The sequence below is a fragment of the Microtus oregoni genome, unplaced genomic scaffold (assembly GCF_018167655.1).
Source record: "Microtus oregoni isolate MIOR12 unplaced genomic scaffold, Mior012 000002F_ref0000024, whole genome shotgun sequence".
Lineage (NCBI taxonomy): Eukaryota > Metazoa > Chordata > Mammalia > Rodentia > Cricetidae > Microtus > Microtus oregoni.
In genome coordinates, this window is record NW_024543061.1 from 33,326,784 (window position 1) to 33,346,938 (window position 20,155).

General features: G+C 44.4%; 1 protein-coding gene across 4 annotated transcripts in view; it reads right to left on the reverse strand.

Annotated features, from left to right (window-relative positions):
* Positions 1-14,273: 14,273 nt before the first annotated feature.
* Positions 14,274-20,155, reverse strand: part of Prickle2 (prickle planar cell polarity protein 2) — a 350,803-nt gene continuing 344,921 nt past the window's right edge. For all 4 annotated transcript variants that reach the window (XM_041632600.1, XM_041632591.1, XM_041632608.1 and 1 more), the window contains one exon: positions 14,274-20,150. In XM_041632600.1, the coding sequence (XP_041488534.1) occupies positions 19,276-20,150 (875 nt within the window). In that variant the 3' untranslated portion in view covers positions 14,274-19,275. The remainder of the gene's footprint in view (positions 20,151-20,155) is intronic.

The following is a 20,155-nucleotide window of genomic DNA, read 5'->3' on the forward strand; positions in this document are numbered from 1 at the left end:
GTGACCAGCTGGCTCTATGTCTGTGCCAGACTGCAGCAAATGTGAACACTGAGAACATGGCTGCCCTCTTGGGTCTTTTAGTTTGCCACTGAAAAGCCCAATTTAGACTTTGCATTTCAGAAAAGAAAGCAAATGTTATTACCAGTGAGAGCAGAGCTGAAGTCAGCAGTCTTTTCTGGGCAAGAAAGGAACATGGTATTTTCTCTGCCTCCTCCCTTCTCATACACATGATTCTTGGATCTAATCCTGGATCATAGATTTTTCCTGTGCATGTTCAACTTTATGGCTTGGTGGGTCACATAACACTGCTCATAAAGAGAGGTCAGGTCAAACGACAGCCTGGTGGCCCATTGTCAAAGGTTTGGTTTCCACTAATGCTCAATAACAGGCCAAGAGCTATCTCTCAAAATGAAAATAATTGCCTGTAGATGACAGTAAAATTCTGCTCCAAATTTTAAGGGCCTCTGCTGTGATCTATCTGTGGGGACCCACCAAAACTCCAAACACCATCCTTGTCTGCCACTGGCACCTCAAGTACCATCAGTAATATTGGGCCAGCTGGATCATATGGCCCAAGTGGCAGGGCAGTCTGCAAGGCAACCTGGACCTGTTGAAGAGCCTTCTCCTTTTTCAGGCCCTTAATATGTGGGCTGGAGTAACACACCCAAGTAAGGAATAGGCTGCTTCCAGAATCCAAATAGGCAAACTAAACACTGTACTGCAGCTGTGGAATAATCCTCGTGTACACTGTAAAGATTTGGCACTTGAATTGGTTTAATAAAATGTTGTTTATACATTAGCCAGGCAGGAAGTATAGGTAGGGTGACCAAACTAAGGATGATGGGAAGGAGAAGGGCAAAGTCTGGAGTTGTCAGTCAGATGCAGAGCAGGAGATGAACATGCTACATGGCAGAGCATAAATAAGGAATATGGGTTAACTTAAAGTATAAGAGTTACTTAGTAATAAGCCTGAGCTTTTGACTGAGCATTTATAAGTAATATTAAGCCTCTGTGTCAGTTATTTGGAAACAGGCAGATGAGACAGGTACCGCCAAATCACATGCCTCCTTCTTGAAGTAAGGGGCCATGTGCAGTAACTTACTCTTCACCTTAGAAAGAATACCTGCATGCCCCATACCACTGGATTCCTAAGAGGTTGAAGGTCCTTGAAGTTTACTTAGATTTATTTCCCATCAATACAGTGGGCCAGTATAATGCCTTGTGGAGGAGACAAGTGATCAAGATCCCTTCAAACTAAGTTATGACACAGGGCTGAAGAATTAATATGCCCTTGAGTAAAAACTGTAAGTTACACTGCTGGCCTTGCCATCTGAAAGCAAATTTCCCTTGATGGTCCTTATGAAAATGCATAGGCAAAAAAAGCCTTTTCCAGAACAATAGCTGCATACCAATACCAGGAGATGTATTAATCTGCTCACGTAAGGAAATCATATCTGCTACAGTGGCTGCAACTGGAACTACTACTTTGGTTAAGCTGTGGACAGTCAACCGTCATTCCCTTGATCCATCTGTTTTTCACACAGGGCAAATAGGAGCGATAAAGGGAGAGCTACCTAAATCCTTAATGGTGATGCTAGTTCTTTAACCCATTCAGGGATGAGATAGTGGTTTGGGTTCATTATTTTTCACATTAAAGGTAACACCAAAAATGTCTGTTTGGCCTTTCCAACCATAACAAGCCTTCATTCCACAGGCCAGAGAACCAATGTGGGGATTCTGTCAACTTCAAGGTGTATCTGCCCCAATTATACATTCTAAATCTGGGGAAACAACCACATGAGTTCAAGGTCCCATTGGTTCCATTGTGAGTCAGAGACTGGCCAAAACTCCATAAATCAATTGAACTCCATAAGCCCCAATGTGGGGGAAGCCGCTTGTTGGTTCCTGGTTATCTAGACTTTGAAATAATCACCCAGAAATTATATTATTTGCAATACTGTTCGGCCAATAGCTCAAGCATATTTCTGGCTAACTCTTACATCCTAAACTAACTCATCTCCACTAATCTGTATATCACCATGTGGCTGTGGTTTACCAGGTAAAGTTCTGATTGTCTTTGGCCAAGTTACATGGCATCTTGCGACTCTGCCTTCTTTCTCCCAGCATTCAGTTTAGCCCCTCTCCCCCTCCACCTAGCTCTACTCTGCCCTATCACAGGCTAAGGCAGCTTCTTTATTCATTAACCAATAAAAGCAACACATATACAGAAGGACTTACCACACCTCCCCTACTTTATCTGGAGAGCCATAATGCTTCCTGAGATCTCTTGGATCACCATTAGTTCAGAACCGATATCTAATAGTTCCCTCTCCAAATATTACCTCCTTTGCTCCAGTGTACAGTTTCCCTAGTAAAAGGTCATAGATCCCTCTGGGGGAGAATTGCAGAAAGGCTAACAGTAAAACTCTTTTACACTATAACATGGTCTTTCCTCGGGAGAACTGGCTTTCCCTTCATTCAAAGGGTTCTGCATTTGGGGGTTGGTTCACATGTGGACATTGGTTGATGGGCTGTAACTCCCTGTTATTGCAATATGACCCAGGCTTTAAAAAATTTTGTTCTAGAGGTTTTCTGTATATGTAGATCCAAAAAAGTAGGCTTCTGATCCATTTTGTTCCAGGAAATGCCAAAATTGATCAACCAATCCCAAAGGTGCATATGAGCCACACTGTTCTAAACAGCTCTACTTGTGCAAATACACCCCATGCTCCCCTCAAATCAATGGCCTGCTTTTATTACGGTTATATACATATGCACAAATATATAAATATAACCTGCTGAGTCCATTTAATGTATCTTGTATGTTTGTAACTCTACATTCTTGGTATTGGGTAACCAATTAGAAGATTCGTCCCTGGGAGAGGCTACTTCACTCTCTCTCTTAGTAGTTATTAGTTCTTTGGTTTAGGGGTGGAACTCCGTGATATTTCTCCCCTTTGTGTTAGCCTGTCTATTGTTATTATTATTATTCAGGTCCTGTTTAGGCAGCCATACTGATGGAGGAAGGTCATTGGCTAATAAAGGAACTGCCTTGGCCCATTTTATTGGTTAGAGGATAGGTGGGAGGAGTAAACAGAACAGAACGCTGGGAGGAAGAGGAAGTGAGCTCAGAGACTCCACAGCTCTGCTCTCCGGAGCAGATGCCTCAGCAGAGATGCCATGCCCCGCTCCCGGGCAGACACACGCCATGAAGCTCCGACCCAGGATGGACTAGGCTAGAATCTCCCCAGTAAGCGCACCTTGGGGTGCCATACACAGATGATTAGAAATGGGTTAAATTAATATGTGAGAATTAGCCTAGAAGAGAATGGGCCAAGCAGTGATTAAAAGAATACAGTGTCTGTGTAATTATTTTGGGGCATAAGCTAGCCGAGCAGGCGGCTGGGGTGCTGGGAACGCAGCCCTGCCGCCCTTACTACTACACCATACTGTTGAGGAAGCATGAGTGTAGCTTCCCTGCCATTTCTAGGAGACACAGCCTCATAGAAGACTTCCTAGTCCTCTGTCTGTCTCTTACACTCTTTCTATCCCTTCATCCACAATGCTGCCTGAGCCTTAAGTCAGGAGTTGTGTTGCAGATGTCTTTGTTGAAGTTGGGTTCCACGCGATGCACTGGTCTCTGCACTATGACATGGTGTGGGGTTCTGTAATGGTTTCCATTTTCTGTAACAAAATCTTTGATGAGTGGTGAGAGCTACACTTACTAATGAGCATGAGTTTCAGAATGCAGTTATTTAGTTACTCTGGTTCATAAAGTGACGGCAGGAGGTTCTCTTCCAAGACCATGACCTCACTTGTCCTAGGCAATTGGCTGGAATTCTAGTACCAGGCTTGATTTCTCTCTGGCTGAGTGGGATTTATAGACATCTGTTGGCTGCCACCAAGATATGAATGCCACTATTGCACTTTTATGGATATCTTGCCATTCTGGCCATTGTTATAGTGACATCACAAGATGGATTGCTTTCCTCCCCTGGCGGCTTGCATAGTACTTTCTGATACTATGAACTATACTGCAGGAGGAAGGTTTGTAGGTTGAGATCCAACCTGAATCTTCTGAGTATTGTGTCTGAACTGTGTACAGTGTCTTCAGAACTAGGGACTACCTTCAGCCTCTGAAAGGCAACCGAGGGCAACAATGAATGTCTATATTGTTTTCAGAGCTGCTTGGACTACCCTAACAACTCTTAGATGGTTTCTCATGTTTGGTATGGGGCTTTTGTTAGATAGTCTATGGCTCTTGTGACCCTGTCAGCTCAAGTGGTATAACATTATATATACAAATATTAATATTACTATCTATATATTTAACACAAAACAATATAGTTCCTTGAGGCTTTATCAAACATTATTGGTGTTGTTTGTCCTGTCTCTCCTTCCTTCTTCTTCTGCATTGACCTCCTTCCCCCATCCCAGTTAGAGCACCCATTCCGTAGGGTGCTGGTGAGGCCTATAGCAGGAATTAAATTAGCATTTAACTAAGGAACCATATGATGAAGGCTTGGGTTTAGTTTTCTGCAACTTGAGCTCTTGGGCTGCGGAAGAGAAGAATCTCTTCCAGGGCACACTTAGAAACTCATTGATTATTTATGTACATCTGGAGCTGGTCAATTTTACTACTTAGTTCATTTTTTCTTTTGTAATTTTGTCCAAAGATGCTAAAATGATCCAGAAGCATCTCTGTTTCCCTTATTTTTCCACAAATGTTCAAAGGTTTTATACACAGTCACAAGACACTCTTTTCTATGCTGGACAATCAACTCAATTCCCAAGAGATGTCAGGCACTCTTAACTTTTCATGGCCTGAGTCTCTAAATTGAATGCTTTCATTTGGCTCGAAGAGATTTGAACTTGAACAAGTCTAAGAGATGTGAGACTCGCTCAGTGTGTATAACGCTCTCTATCCAAATTTAGCACAAAGTCATGAACCTAGGATTATGTTATATCATGCCAGGGAGTCATTTAGCACAATGACACACATTTCCTTTCTTCTGATCTAGAATAGTCTTTCCAGGTCTTCCAGGCTCAGCTGTTCTATGCTGGGAGAGAAATGTCAAGTGGCTGTTCCTTCAACATTAGGTGAGTCAGGTTCATACATCAAACATGAATAAAGCATTGACTGGTGCAGGGGGAGAATATGGGAAACTGGCTCTTGTGTTATAAAACAAAAGCAAATACAATCATAAAATATTTTCTTTTAAACCCCTGCTTTGAACTATGAAAATAAAACGCTCAGACTCCTCCTTCTTGGGCAGAAATCAAATCTCAAGATGAGAAAGTCACTCAGGGTTGTAGTGTGTAATCTTGAAGGTGCAAACCTAAGGTGAGTGTGGCGCATGCACACTGAAGAGCTGGAGCCCCTGGCAGAGGATGCAGCAAGAGGCTTATCCATTACTGAGCTTTCCCTTCCGGAGAGGTGCGCGTGGTGTTTCAGGTCGGCTCCGGTGTGTACAGAGAGACAGGGAAGACTGGAGGATTCTCTTACTGGCTATATTGCTGACACTGCTTTTTTCCTTCCAATCAGAGTGGGATCCTAGAGTTTAGGGGACACTGTCTATCCTGATGAACTTTAGCAAAGTGCTAGAGAATGGGAGGCCCAGATACCAGGACCCAACGGCAGATGTCAACCTTATGATGGACCAAGCACATTATACCCTTCCTTCTCCCTGGGATACTCAGGAGACAGCATTTTGCAGCCTTATACCGGAGGCTAATCAGTTTACACCCAGATGCCTTATAAACACACACCAGCAGCTGAAAACCCTACCCTAATTAGAACAAAACTCCTTTCCCCAATGCTATACGTAAAATGCACATGTGTAAGGATGAGTCTGTCATTGTTCAGATAAGGTTTGTAGTTTCCTTGAGCACAAAGTCTAGGTTGGATAACTATTATGTATGCATGTAAGAAGTGAGCAGTAGGAGAGAACGGGATCGGCAGCCTCTCTGACTGCCTGTGTCTTAATGCTTTAAAAGTCACTGCTGTAAAGACCATCTAGATTTGACCAAGTTTGCTTTTATGCTGCTTGTTGAGAACTTCTAATTTTATTAATTAATTTGTATTCTATGTGCATCGGTGTTTTGTCTGCATGTATGTTTGTGTGAGGGTGTTGGGTCCCCTGGAATAGGAGTTATAGACAGTTGTGAGCTGCCATGTGGGTACTAGGGATTGAACCCAGGTCCTTTGGAAGAGTAGTCAGTGCTCTTAATCGCTGAGCCATTTGCAGCCCTGAGAACTTCTAATCTTAACAACTAAAATGATCACAGGCTAAAAAACACCCCAAAGGCCTTCTTGTACTTAGCACAGAGCAAGAAACACCGTGTCATGGTTTTATATGTGCCCTCCAATGTTGGGAGCAGTGAGACCCCAGACCCTAAATTTCTTGTAATCCCGATCTGAGTGCCTACAGCTGCTCTGAGCACGAGACCTTCAGGAGTTCCTGATGGCAGGAGAGTGGTTTCAGGTGGGTTTGGCTGGGGTGTGGCTATCTCTATATAATCTGCCCCAGAACACAATAAAGCGGGCATTCTTGGGGAATTCAAGGATGACCCGTGTCGCTGTCTCTCTGTCTGTGTGTGTCTGTGTATTTTAACCTCCAGCTCCCTTGCCCAAAGCTCACGCACTGGGTAATAGCGCACCTAGCACAGACACGGAGATTCTGGGACTCTAGCCTCTTCCTGTCTCTCTTTGCTTCCCAACCACCATGAAGTGAATAGACCTTTGCCATGTGTTTCTGCCATGCTGGACTGTGTTATCACTGACTCAAAACAGCAGCGTCAAGCAATGCTGGACAGAAACTTCTGAAAGCACAGCTAAACTAAATAGTCCCTCATTCTATAATCAGGCACCCATCACAGTGATGGAGGTTGCTTGACAGTACTTGGTACCACATGAAGCAGGGCATGGCGCTGTATGCCTGTAATCCAGGAATCAGGAGGTGGAGACAGGAGAATGAGAAGCTCAGGATCACCCACGACAACGGAGCAGGTTCAAGACCAGCCTAGTACATATGATACCCTGTCCTAAACCAACAAATAAATAAATGGAAAAAGAAAGCCCAGCAGACCATAAGGAAGATAAGCAAGTAGGAAATGACAAAATATTCCATGCACAATTGTCAGTGCCTATGGCTTGCTCAAACTCCGGGGACATTCTCATTACTCTTCTGTTGCTCCTCTCAAGAGTCTCATCACACTTGCCTCTTCTCACTGGTCTTTGGCCTTCGCTTCCCACATACTCTCATTCGACCAACAGGCTTCTAAGAAATAGTAAATTCATGGAATTTCCTTAAAATTTTCTGTCACAAGCGTTTATGTCCAAAATATCTTTGGTAGACTTCATGCAGCACACTGAATCTGACCTGCTTTGCCAGACGTAATAATTGCTGGAAAAGCAAATCTCTATGAACCTATAGCATACACACATGCATGTATGAAAAATGCTGCAATCCTCCTTACTGTCCATGGAGTCAGGCCCTGGGGGAGATTCCCCGGGGCCAGGTGCTGCTGAGTGTGGAGCCTCTGGAGCCCAGGTGTTAGGAATCACTTCCCCTCGTGGCAGCCGATGACAGACAGGAAGGAAAGAAGGTCAGTTTATAACCAGAGCTTCGTGGTGTAGTCTCAGAGGAAAGGAGAAAGGGAATCGTGAAAAACTAACCAACCTTACACAATGGCTGGAGAGATGGCTCTGCAATTAGAAGTGAATACCGCTCTATGAAGGACTTGATTGGATTCCTAGCACCCATGCTGTGAAGCCGCAAGGTCCTGTAAACTCCGTACCCTCTCTGAACTCCAGGGGCATCTATACTCACACGTATCCCCTCCCCCACACTCACATTTAATTAAAACAACGAAAACATCTTGAGAGAATCGGTCAGCAGGCACAAAACATAGATGACTCACTGAATTTTACTTCATTTAACAAAATCCCCAGACAAATTAGCAATGCGTACCGCTTTGAAGTTTAAGTAATATTCACCTGAGAAGCTTATCAAATATTCCCCGGCTATTCTTGGGATGAGTTTTCTTTGTTGTTGCTGTCATGGTGGACAAAAACCCATCAGGGTGAGTCAGAAAGGTGTGTTTTGAAAATGGAGCTTTGCGGGAGCCTAGCCAGTTTGGATATTCACCTTCCTAGATATGGACGGAGGGGGGAGGACCTAGGACTTACCACAGGGCAGGGAACCCTGACTGCTCTTTGGACTGGAGAGGGAGGGGGAAAGGAGTGGGGGGAGGGGGAGAAGGGTGGGAGGAGGGGAAGAAGGGTGGGAGAAGCGGGGAGGGAAATGGGAGGCTGGGAGGAGGTGGAAACTTGTTTTTTTTTTTTCTCATTTTCTCAATAAAAAAAAAAAAGAAGAAAAAAAAAAGAAAAGAAAATGGAGAACCATGAAGCCAGGAAGGGGAGGAGCCTGAGTACCTTCCGGCTTTCCCACCCACCATAGGTGCCGAGGTTCCTCAAGTCCACTGCTCTGGCCTAAGCCCGGAAACTCTTGACAAGCTTGAAGCCTCCTCCGCTACTAGTTAACATCTTGGATGTGGCTGATCCCATGATTATACTTGTGCTTTACCTGAAGCAAGACGCTTTCAGTAGCCACCAAGGGCCTTTGGCACACATCCAGAGGTGGGATGGAAGCAGAAGCAGGAAGCAGAAGCAGACTCCATGAAGGCAGCAGTGTAAGTGATTCCCGGTGCCTTTGCTCCCCGGAGTCCTATTTCCTTCCGGGCTTCCTCCATAGTTTGCCTTGTTCAAAACAGCTCACTGCCCTCTCTAAGGACTTCGTGTGCAGCCGTCAGCATGTGAGGCTGGAACCTGTTCCTGCTCGGGTCCCACACTTGGCCTCCATATTAAAACAATTTATTTATAAAATACTTTGCGTGGCATTAATTTTTTAAAATAAAGAGCAGGAAGAGGAGAAAGAAGAAGGCTGCTCTGATGAAGTCTGCTGTTACAAAAAGAGTGCTTTGGGGACATGTGCACCCTAGGCAAGGGTGAATGTCCTCAAAACACTCAGTGGCTGCTAGGAAGTTACCTTCCCTCTCAGCTCTTCAAGGGTAGCCAGCTGGCCCCTGCAGTGAGGGCAGGAGGAGAGGCTTTACTGTTTGAGTGATCTCAGATGATAGCATCAGGGGCGACCCTGGGAGGAATTCCTCGATTTCCTAGAGCCTTGCCGGTGTGGTGAAAATTTCAGTAAGGAATGACTGGAGCATTTCCCTGGGGATGTCCACCCTCTTGAAAACACCCATTCTGCTGAACTCCTGGCTGGGGGCGGGGCTACAGAAACAACAATGGACCTAAGCAACTGTAGAAAAAAGCACCCTTCCTTAGCACCAGGTTGGAGGTTCTTAGGGTAAGGCTGGGGAATAGGAGCCATGGACTCAATTCAAAGGACACCTAGGGAAGATAGGGTTTCCTAGGAGATCCACACAATGGGAAAGCAAGGCAGGCAGGTTAGGGGTCACGGCTCCAGACAGACGTGATTTGCTCTTCTTCCATGATTTAATATTTTTATATCAGATAGCTCAAATAATCAAATAACTGTGAGTATTTTTATTGTCATAAAACAAATTCCAGATTTGGAAAAAGAAAAGACATAAGCAGAGCAGACCCCCCAGTGAGACTGGAAATTTATCTGACTTGCTGTTTTGCCCTATCCGTGGCCTTGGACTAATGTCCACAGTAGGGACTCGGTGATTATCTTAGCAGTGAGTATACCGCCGAATGAGCTCAGCGCTGAGATGCTCCTCCACAGCCTCTGCTGTTCTGAGGGGGAGGTCTTCCTTTCTCTTTCCAGACTTAAGGACTCAACACAATGGCTATAATCTTCGCACCTCAACTAGTTAGTTCTTTTACACCTTGGATTCATGGAATTTTTATTAAGCACTTACTTGTGAAACAATGGTGAGAACCTCCTTGTGCTGCTAGTCCATAGGTTGTGTTTTTGCTGGGCCTACAGCATAACTGCAGGCTCTGATTAAAGGGTAACTTTTAACCAAATCAAAGCAACTAAACAACCAACCGAACAAAAAACATGTATCCAAAGTGCTAAGCCCATCTGCCTTTAGAACTTCGCACCGTCCGGTGATACTCCTGACTGTAACTTCTAGATTTGAAAGAGACCTGGAGGGTCACTGGGTACTGATCTCCACCTATTACTCCCAGCAGGCTGGATTACGCTGTAGCACAAAGTTTCCTCCTGAATCTTTTCAGCTAACATGATGAAGGATTATTTTCTTTTTACAGCAATTCTTTTTATGTGGAAACAGTGACTCAGGGGTACATCCGCTTCTATGTGATGATCAAGCATCTCAGCACGGACGGTTAGTTCAGCATGGCTGGAGGTGAGTGACAAACACGGAGGCTGACCACCGCCTTACTTTTCCATCACACAACCCTGCCAGACTGCCAGGGGGCAGGTATCAGAGTTGGGACACATGGGTATTTGGTGAGCAAAAACATATTCAGTATACAGAATTTTTCAAATCCTCATCTCACGAGACCTGAGAAACAACCTAGAAAAGTTGATAGGCAGGACTTACAAATAAACAGACCTATTCAGATTCTGAGCCTTTATCTGGAAATAATTTTAAAACAAAAGGACAATAGTTCCTTTTCTTTCTGCACCAGGGAAATTTACGATTGACTATTGACCTTGGTGTATATCCATATTCCTTTGTTCCCTACCCCTGTCAATCTCATGGTGTTTATTTTCAGTTAAAAAGATCTGTTTTCCACTTGATAAGAGAGAGAAGAGAGTCTAGATGTCCGGACAAATGGACAGCCTTACTATCTCCAGGACAAATGGACAGCCTTCCTGTCTCTAGGAAAAATGGACAGCCTTCCTGTCTCCAGAACTTTGGATGGCAGCATTTTCCAGAATAACATTTGCTTTTTCAAGTATCTTTTTGGTATTGGGTGGAAAATATCACTATTATTCCCTGACTCTGTGCTTTCTGCCATTGGAGCTTTATTAAACTGTGTATAGCATGCAACTTATTTCCAATTCAGTACAGAGTCCTATTACCCACTAAGTGTGCCCTGATTTTGTCCTTGCTTGCTTGGGCACATTTTCCAATAAACAATGACACTGTAATTAGCACTAGGTCCATGAAGGAAGCATGTTAAAATATGGTAATTTATTCCATTTGCTAATATATACTTATTTCTCAGTAACATTTTCCCAATCCATATGGATTTGATTATTCTTAAATCTCCACTTCTTTAATGATGGTTCTTTCATTATATTATAAATCATTTGATTATAATTCAGGGCCATGAACTCTTGAGTTTTGCTTTCTGCATGTGCAGTTGATAATACTTGAAATGCCAATGACTTCATTATGGAGTCTAAGGCACTATTACTCCTTTACATTGGAAAACACTGTTATCTAGTTAGACTTCCTACATACCAATAACTGGCTGAAAAAGAAAGCAGGGAAACAATATCATTTACAATAGTCTCTCTCTCTCTCTCTTTCTCTCTCTCTCTCTCTCTCTCACTCTCTCTCTCTCTCTCTCTCACACACACACACGTGTGTATGTGTGTGCAAATACACAAAATAAGGAAAAACAAACAACTGTCCTATCAAACACAAAAGTCCCTCCTCCATCCACCTCACTAGGGATAAACTTAATGAGAAAAAGCAAGACTTATACAATGAAAATTATGAAGAAAGAAATTGAAGAAGAGACTAGAAGATGGAAAAAACTTCCCATGTTCATGTATATAAAGAATTAATATTGTGAATATGACCATCCTTTCAATAATCTATAGATTCAATCAAAATTCTAGAGCCAGTTTTTACAGACATGGGAAAAACACTCTTAAGAATTTAGATGGAGTCACCAAAAGCAAAGAAAAAGTTCCAAAGAAAAAGAACATTGTGGGTAGTGTCACCATAACTGATTTCAGATTATACTACAGGGTCATAGTAACAAAAACAGCATGGCACTAGTACAGAAACATGGTTAAGAGAGTTGAGGACTTAGTTATAAACCCATACAACTACAGTTGTCTTGGAAGAAGTTATAAAAAAAAAATCTATACTGGGAAAAAATAGCATCTTTAAAAAAAGGTACTGGAGAAACTGGATTTTAACATGCAGAAAAATGAAGTTAGATTCTTATCTCTCACCATGCAAAAAACTCAATTCTAAATAAATCATGGACCTCCAAAAATCAGACCCTGAAAGTGCTAGAGCTGAAAGCAGGTGGCCTCACCTTATAGGTACAGGCAAGGGCTTCCCAAATAAGACTCCAGGAGCACAGGAAATAAGGCCACCAATCAACAATGGGACCTCATGAAATTAAAAAGCTGCTACACAGCCAAGAAAACTGTGAAAAGGCAGCTGATGCAACGGGAGGAAATCTTTGTTAGATGTTCACTGCAATTAGTGTCAATAATATACAAAGAACAAAATATTAAGAAATAAGAATCCCAATAAAAATGGGCTTAAGAACTGAACAAAATTTTCAAAAGAAGAAATGAAAATGGCTACGAAACATTTTGAAAAGTGCTCGGCATCCTTAGCCATCAGGGAGATAGAAAATAAAACTACTTTAAGAGTCCATCTCATCCCAGGAAGACTAGCCATCATCAGGGATACAAGGGACACTGCAAATGGGTGGGTGTGGCCAGTGGGAACTCCTGTGCACTGTAACACATGCTGGGGTGGGTGTGGCCTGGGGGAACTCCTGGGCACTGTAACACATGCTGGGGTGGGTGTGACCAGTGGGAACTCCTGGGCACTGTAACACATGCTGGGGTGGGTGTGGCCTGGGGGAACTCCTGGGCACTGTAACACATGCTGGGGTGGGTGTGACCAGTGGGAACTCCTGTGCACTGTTGGTGGGAGGGGAGTGTAAAGAAGTGTAGCTACTCCGGGTATTGGCCTGGAGCTTTCTCCAAAATCTAGAAATATACCTGCCATATGACCCAGACCAACTATTCCACCTCAGGGCATCTACCCAGCAACTTTATACACTACTGAGAGACACTCACTTCCATGTTCATTGTTGCTCTGTTTATAACTGTCAGAAAATGGGATTAATTTAGGTGTACATCAGAGATGGGTAAGAAAAATGTGGTCCATAAGCACAGTGTAATACTATGCAGCTAAAGAAAAATGGAATCATGAAATTTGTAGGTAATAGATGGAACTGGAAAAAGTATCCTGAGTGACGTAACTCAGGCCCAGAAAGATAAACATCCTGTCTTTTCTCATATAGATCCTGGCTCCAAATCTTTTATTTGGTGTTTAACTTGAAACACAAGGGGAATCCAGGAAACAAGAAAGGAGCCTTTTGAGGAGCACATTAAGGGAAAGTGGCAGGAAGTTTTAGGTAAAGTGAAGGCAGAACGTGGATGGTGAAAAGGCTTAAGCAGGGTATGGGGGACTGGGGAACATGGGTGATGGGGAGGGATGATCCAAAGAACTGGGTATGAAAAGCCATATAGAAGTCTACTATCTCATACTCCAACTTAAAAAGTGTAAGGGAGGGGGGATAGAACACATGGGAAAAGAAAGAAGAGGGGGGATATGGAAGAGGAGGTAGTGGGCAGGCTAATAAAAAAGTGAGGATCTATGAAAAGACACATGAAAACTAGCTAGAAAGCTAACTGCAAAATACAATTTAAATAATGTTTGAGAGGATTCCAAAACAAGTTGGGCTATCCCCCTTGCCCTTGGTTACCCACAATAACTACATAAGACCCTATTTCTGAAGACACAACTTATTTTGGGTGAAGAAAATAGAGAAGTTAACCTCAAACCAACCAGGAAATGCCCTCCCTGCTGGCTAGCTGTCACAGAGCCTGCAAGTGCTACACAGAGTCCTGGGGAGGAAGAAGACACGGATGGTCTTACCCAGGGCTGGACCAGCGTGCTTACCCACATACTGTGATGCTAACCTGTCGGCAAGATTTGCCTATTGATGCAGGAGAGGCCTGCTTCTTATGGAGTAACTAACCAATTTCTGATTGGATCTGAATCCCATTGGAAGCAATTTTATGCCTGCTACTGCAATCCTGGTCAGAAGTCAATGACTCAGGAAGTCCTAGGCCCTGTGGTAGAACCTGTTATTGTTATTTTGTCGGATGTTAAATTACACTCAAGTTCTGCTCTAAATATCATTTTTAAATACAGCTCGAAGGCCTGCCGTAAATATCATTCTCAGACTCACGTGCCTTTTATCTTCCTTAAGATTCCCAAAGGCCAAGGCCACTCTCAAAATCTGGGAGGCTAGTGAAGATTGAGAAGAATGACAACATTTCTTTTATTCAAATTTTATTGGAAGTTTACAAATGTATTACAGAATCAGTAAAACATCATATCCACTTTACAGGGCACGGATCTCAAGCAAAGTGTTCAGAACAGTCTCTGGCAGAGCCCACACCAAAGGCCCGTGACAGGCCTTCCTAACAAACAGCTTGACACTTACAGATAACACAAACTCCAGCCTGCTTTACCTTCTTGGGCCCTCTGAGGTTTGGATTATGCTTGTGGAATTAAATAGGATCTGGGCAAAGCAACTCTGTGCAGGAAGGGACGAGTCTGAGAGAATAGATGCTGGCCTAGTTTGCTGAAGAATACGGAGGAGTCATAGGTCTTAGGTGGTTAACTCAGGGTCAGGACTAAACCAGAATACTTTATTGAAAACAATGGAATTCAGCTAGATAGACTCAAGAGGAGGTCTTACTGGCAAGTGACCTCCCAAAATTCAGAGATGTTTGATTGGCGACCTATTGAACATGCATGGTCAAATGCCCAGACCATCAAGTTTTTCTTAGGAAATGCTCAAGATAGAACTAGACATCTATCTTGTGAGTTCACCACATTTGAACCACAGAAATGTCTGCTAATAGCACGTGACCTTTCCAGTCTCCTTTTAATTCTCCAAGGGAGGCTGGTTTTGGAAGCAGGAAATGAATTTCTATAATAGCAAAAGCTTCCAAAGGTGAGTCATGCTCTATAGGGGGCTTGTGATGACTGGACTCCTAATATGAGAAAACAGAAAAAGAAACCAGTCCTTCCTCCAGCCTGACCTTCACGGCTTCTGGATGGTCACACAAACTCCGGGGCAAACCACTGACAAGAAGGTGAAGGTTTCATTATTCCTGTTTCCCTTATGCTCAAAGAGATGTCAATCCTCTCAAAAGATGCTAACCTGCCACTGTCTGCAAGATCAGTAGAGGAAATTGTGGAAACTTGATCTGCAGAGCCTGAAGATGCCACCCAGGTGACAATAACGACTCTGCCTGCATGTGACATTCAGGCCACTGGTTCGATTTTCCACTTTCCTTGGCCATAGGTGGATCTTTGTGAAGCACAGCGTCTGGTCTCTGTCAGAAGTATGCAAAGGACACCGCCCTTTGGAATGCAAGTGTCCTACGTCCCTGTAAGGTGGGGTCAGATGAGGAACCAGACTCTTATCTGACCTCAGCAGAGTGAGCAGGAGCTGCCCACGTAACTGGCAAAGACCCTGAGCATGAAAACGCGGGCCCAAGAGAGCCTCGTTTGGCCTAAGGGGTCAGCTTCCTTTAGCTTGCACAGTGTGGGAGGAAGAGGGACTCGAGTCCCCCGGTCCCTGATGATGGATGTTTCCTAGATGTCTGCTGCACGGCTTCTCTCCCAGGGACCCAGGGAAGAATCAGCTCACAAATGAGATGTGTTAGAAGACAGAGAAGACCAGCTCTAGTCAACCAGCCCCTTTGGACTAGTTGGAAAGATGCCTGGGACAAGGACCGACTTTCCTTGGAAAGTCTACATTAACCCATGGCTGTCATCTGCTTTGCTGGCAGGGAGAGCCTAAATGCTCTACCCATGCCAGCGCTGGCCCCACCTGAAGGCAAAAATGGCTAGGAGGTCATAAGAAGTGGAAACTTCCAGAAAAGGAGCAGCAAATGCCATCTTGTCACAGCTCTGTAGGGGGAGCGTTCTACAGGAAGAAATTGTGACTTTCTGTATTATTAGAAAAATCCAGACTGCTCACGCAGCTGCATGGAGAGCAAAGGATGGACCACAGACTGTGGACTCAGGGTTTCAAGCAACCAACACCAGCAATTCTCCTCGGTGCATGTTAAACACCAGGGACTGAAGTCAGATTTTCCTCACCTCATTTACCTTCCCATGCGGTAGAAGATCCACAACTACACAGGACAGAAGGAAGGGTCCCCGAATGCCACGCTCAGTGCTACTGCGTCAGGATGGAACCTTTTCACAGTATCAAAGGTGAAGTGTGCTAGCAAGACTTCTCAGCAAGCTTTCAATGATTCATGCATTCTTGAGACTGGAGAAGAATGCTGGCTTACCTGGTGCTGGGTCTGGCAGCGGGAGGAGATGAACTCAGTTGTAAAGCTGTACCTCTGAGCAAAGCCAGCCCAAGAATAGGAGATGGAAAAAAAAGTCAACCAAATAATCAAAGACAAACGTGGGGAAAGATGAATCTTCCGAAAACTGGCCTGCGGAAGATAAAATCACAATAGAAAGGAATTGAGTACAGGCTCCACTCACCAGGGAAACTCGGCCAATAAGAGGTAAAGGATACACAGCCAGAATCAGGGAGGAGCTTAAATTCTCCCAGAAAAGGATGCAATTGAATTTTGAGAATGAGATTCTGGGGTTTTATATCTAAGTTATTACTTAAAGGTAGAGAAATGCTAGTTCAGTGATGTTCTACGCATTACTGGGCAGTCACTTGAAGGACCCACGGCCTCTGTGAGGAACTGGCCTTCTTCAAATGACATTCTCTGTAATGTGCCTGGCTGCATTTAGGATGGGAGAAGAAATCGAAGGAGGTGGTGAACAGGTGGACCCCGAAGCCTGTATCTCATTATATGTTAAGTTTTGGCCAGAATGATCCCGATGCGAGTTAAGTCGTTTCTCGGCTGCTTTCTTCTTCGGGCTGAGGGTGATTTGAACTGTATCTGGGAAATGGAAGAGGCACTCTGCCAAGGACAGAGGGAGAAAACAACTTCCAATGGGAAAATTTCTTTCATTGGATTTGGGGCCAGAGAGGGTATGTGGTTTCAATCATTTGCTAAGCAATCTCCTTTCCCTCCCGTTTCTCAATAATGTCTTTTAATTCTCACCAATCAACAAATGCAAAGCTCCAAATTGGACTCACCCAGTGTCTACCAGAAACCCGCCACGACAGTGGCGTGGTGCTGCGTATTATCTCTTAAACAGTTTGCCAAGCAGTTTATTAACTTACTATACAAACGTAATAAAGTTAATTCTCCAGAGGCTTGGATAATTAATGAAACATTTAGATATGAAGATAGCATGCGGAAAACAGCCACAACCAACATTTGCATTGCTTTTTCAAAAAAATCAGTGACAATGACAAATGTCATATTAATACCTAAAAAAGCAATTCATTTTAATACATCCTGGAGTATCATCCTCGCATCCTTTTCAATCTCCTTTCCCCCAGACCCATTTAGAATGGCATCTGAGAAGCCACTTTTCACATTCTCTCCATTTAAAAAAAAAAAATCCCCTAGAAAATGTTAAGTACTATAGCGAAAAGGGACCATGCTCGCCTTATCACGGCAAATGGCCATGGAGACACACTGTATTACAGGGACAGCACATCTCACGAAAGGTGGGTCCTTCAGTGGATTTCTGCCACAGTCCACTGAGGAGTGGAAGAGAATGGACCAAGAGCAAGTGCTTCGTTGTTTTTTTTCTTTTAAACTGAAGCGAGCCAAGAAGTTTTATTTCACGTTCTATTTATTTCACTGGCAGTGAAATGTCTTCTTTAAGCAAACTCACTCTTGAGCCTTTCTGTCTGACCAACAGTCCTCAAAGTTCAAAATGGAAATCTCTCCTGCCACAAGGTCTGTTTTCCATGTTGCTACCCTATTGTCTCAGCAGCTTGACCCTCTTGGGTAATAAACTAGCTCTCGTGGTGACTAAGCTTGTCAACTTGGATTCTCTCTAAAGCACTGGGGACTAGTCAAGGTGGCTGCCACCTCTCTGCTTTCCCTCTAGAAGGTCTTTCTCCCCGATTTTCTGTCACCCACCTCCCCATTTCCACATCTACCTGCTTTTTGTTTTCAAATTTCCTTGTTCCCTATCCATGGGTAATGTGTGCCACACCAAGTACCCAGAGCCCTCCCGCAGCGTCCTTCTGCCCTTGAGTGGCAGACGCTGAAGCTCATCTGTATGAGGACAAACAGTTGTCAGGCTAAGGCAGCAGCTCTGGCTGCCTTGGAAGTAGAAAGCAGAAAACACAATCCAGGAAACATGAGCACCAAACAATAACTCCACATTCAAAACAACGCCATGCTGACAGCACACGTCGGCACCACTCACAGTCACTTTGATTCCCCCCAAGGGACAGATCGACATTAAGCAACTTCAATAATTCCAAACAGGGATGGCATTTCTCACAGAACTGGACTGACACTGGTTGTTATCTCTAACCAGCAAAAGCGACATTTGCAATTGAAATTAAAAAAAAAAAACAAACCTACTTACTTTGTAGGGAATAAATTCTACTCAGGGTGGGGACAGACTTAAAGATGGCTCCTTTTTGACGGACCAGAGCATAAAATGCTTTGGGTAGAATAGTTGATTTTCTTTTTTTCAGCCACGAAAAAGCCAAATTGAATATACTTCTTTGAAAAGAGTCTCACTGACATGTAACAGATTTGTATAGAAAGAAAACCAAACCAAATGGAAACAAACAAACAGAAGCCAAGGTGGTCCTGGGCCACCGTCTACTACCGCTCAGAGATAATGGAGGACATGCATGCAAGTCCCCACTGAATCCTACCATATAGAAATTCTTCTGTTATTACAAAATACAAAAATATTTTATCAGAACTCTCATTTACATTGCATTTACAATGGACATGTAAATAACTTAGTTTGGGGTCCTGGCTAATAAAGTATTTACTGAAAAAGGGGTCCTAAAAGGAAGAGAACCAGAAAGAATATTGTAAGTGAGCAGGTTACAATGTGTCATCTGGTAAATGGCCACTCCACCTTGGAAGGACATGACCTACCCTAGCCTCCACAGCCCATGTTTCCAAAGTGGAATGTACAAATCATATTTAACATGCCCAAAACTGTGACATCAAGTGTATCTGCCAAGTCGACCCGCAGCCTTGCCTCCCTCAACTGAGAGCCTTCTTCTCCATCTCTCCCCTAGGAACCATCCCCAAGAGGACTTGGGAATTCACGACAGTGCACGTTTCTGAGTTTACATTCTTAGCTCCCATCTTCCCCCGTTCCCTGACCCCAATCACATTAGGAAATGATACAGTTTTTGCTCTTCTGTCTTTTCCTGCTGTGCAACTGTCCTCTGCCACTTAGGGTGGAGGATTTGGGGACACCGTAAGAGCTGTACTTGTGCAGCAGCTCATCACTTGTGACATATCGTAGGCGGGCTGGCTGGGGGATGGGTTCTCCTAGGAAGTAACCCTCATTGTCGGACTCTGAGGAGGAGGAGCAGGTGGAGCACCAATCATACTCCGTGAAGTAGGGTCCCCATCGTTCCCCAAAGGCATTCTGCAAAGCCAGGTCTGACACAGTCCTGGGACACTGGCCATACAGATCCCGCCGGGACCCCTGCCCCAGGCTCTCCTGGAAGCTCCGTTGGCGCATGAACTGATCGTAGTCCTCCCTGGCTCTCAGAGGGGGCCTTTCCTTCAACCGAGCGATGACCTCTCGCTCGCTGGCTAGGTGCAGGGCGTTGTCTGAGCGCGAGCGTCGGGACCTTCGGGACCGGTGAGGGCGGAAGCGGCGGTTGTCATCCCTGGAAGTAGTTCTCCTCCGAGTGCGCTCACTCATGGGCTGGATGCGCACACCTTCCTGCCCTGGCAGCTTGCTGCTTGCTATGCTGCCATCAAAATCAAAGCTCTGGTGCATCCTTCCATGGGACTGCAAGTCCCTGTACCCCAGGGGGTTGCTGAGCTGGTGAAGGTTCCCCTCCATCTCCTGGTACTGTTGTGCAGACAGCAGGCTGCGGACGGACTCTGCGCTCCTGAATTGCATGGAGGAGTTGAGCGTGCCCATGTTGCTCAGCTTTTCTGAGACATTCATGCCAGAGTCTTTGCTAAGGTCAGGCATAGAAAACCGAGACAGGTGCTCCTGGCGCTTGGCGCCACCTTCCGCAGACAGGCCTGGG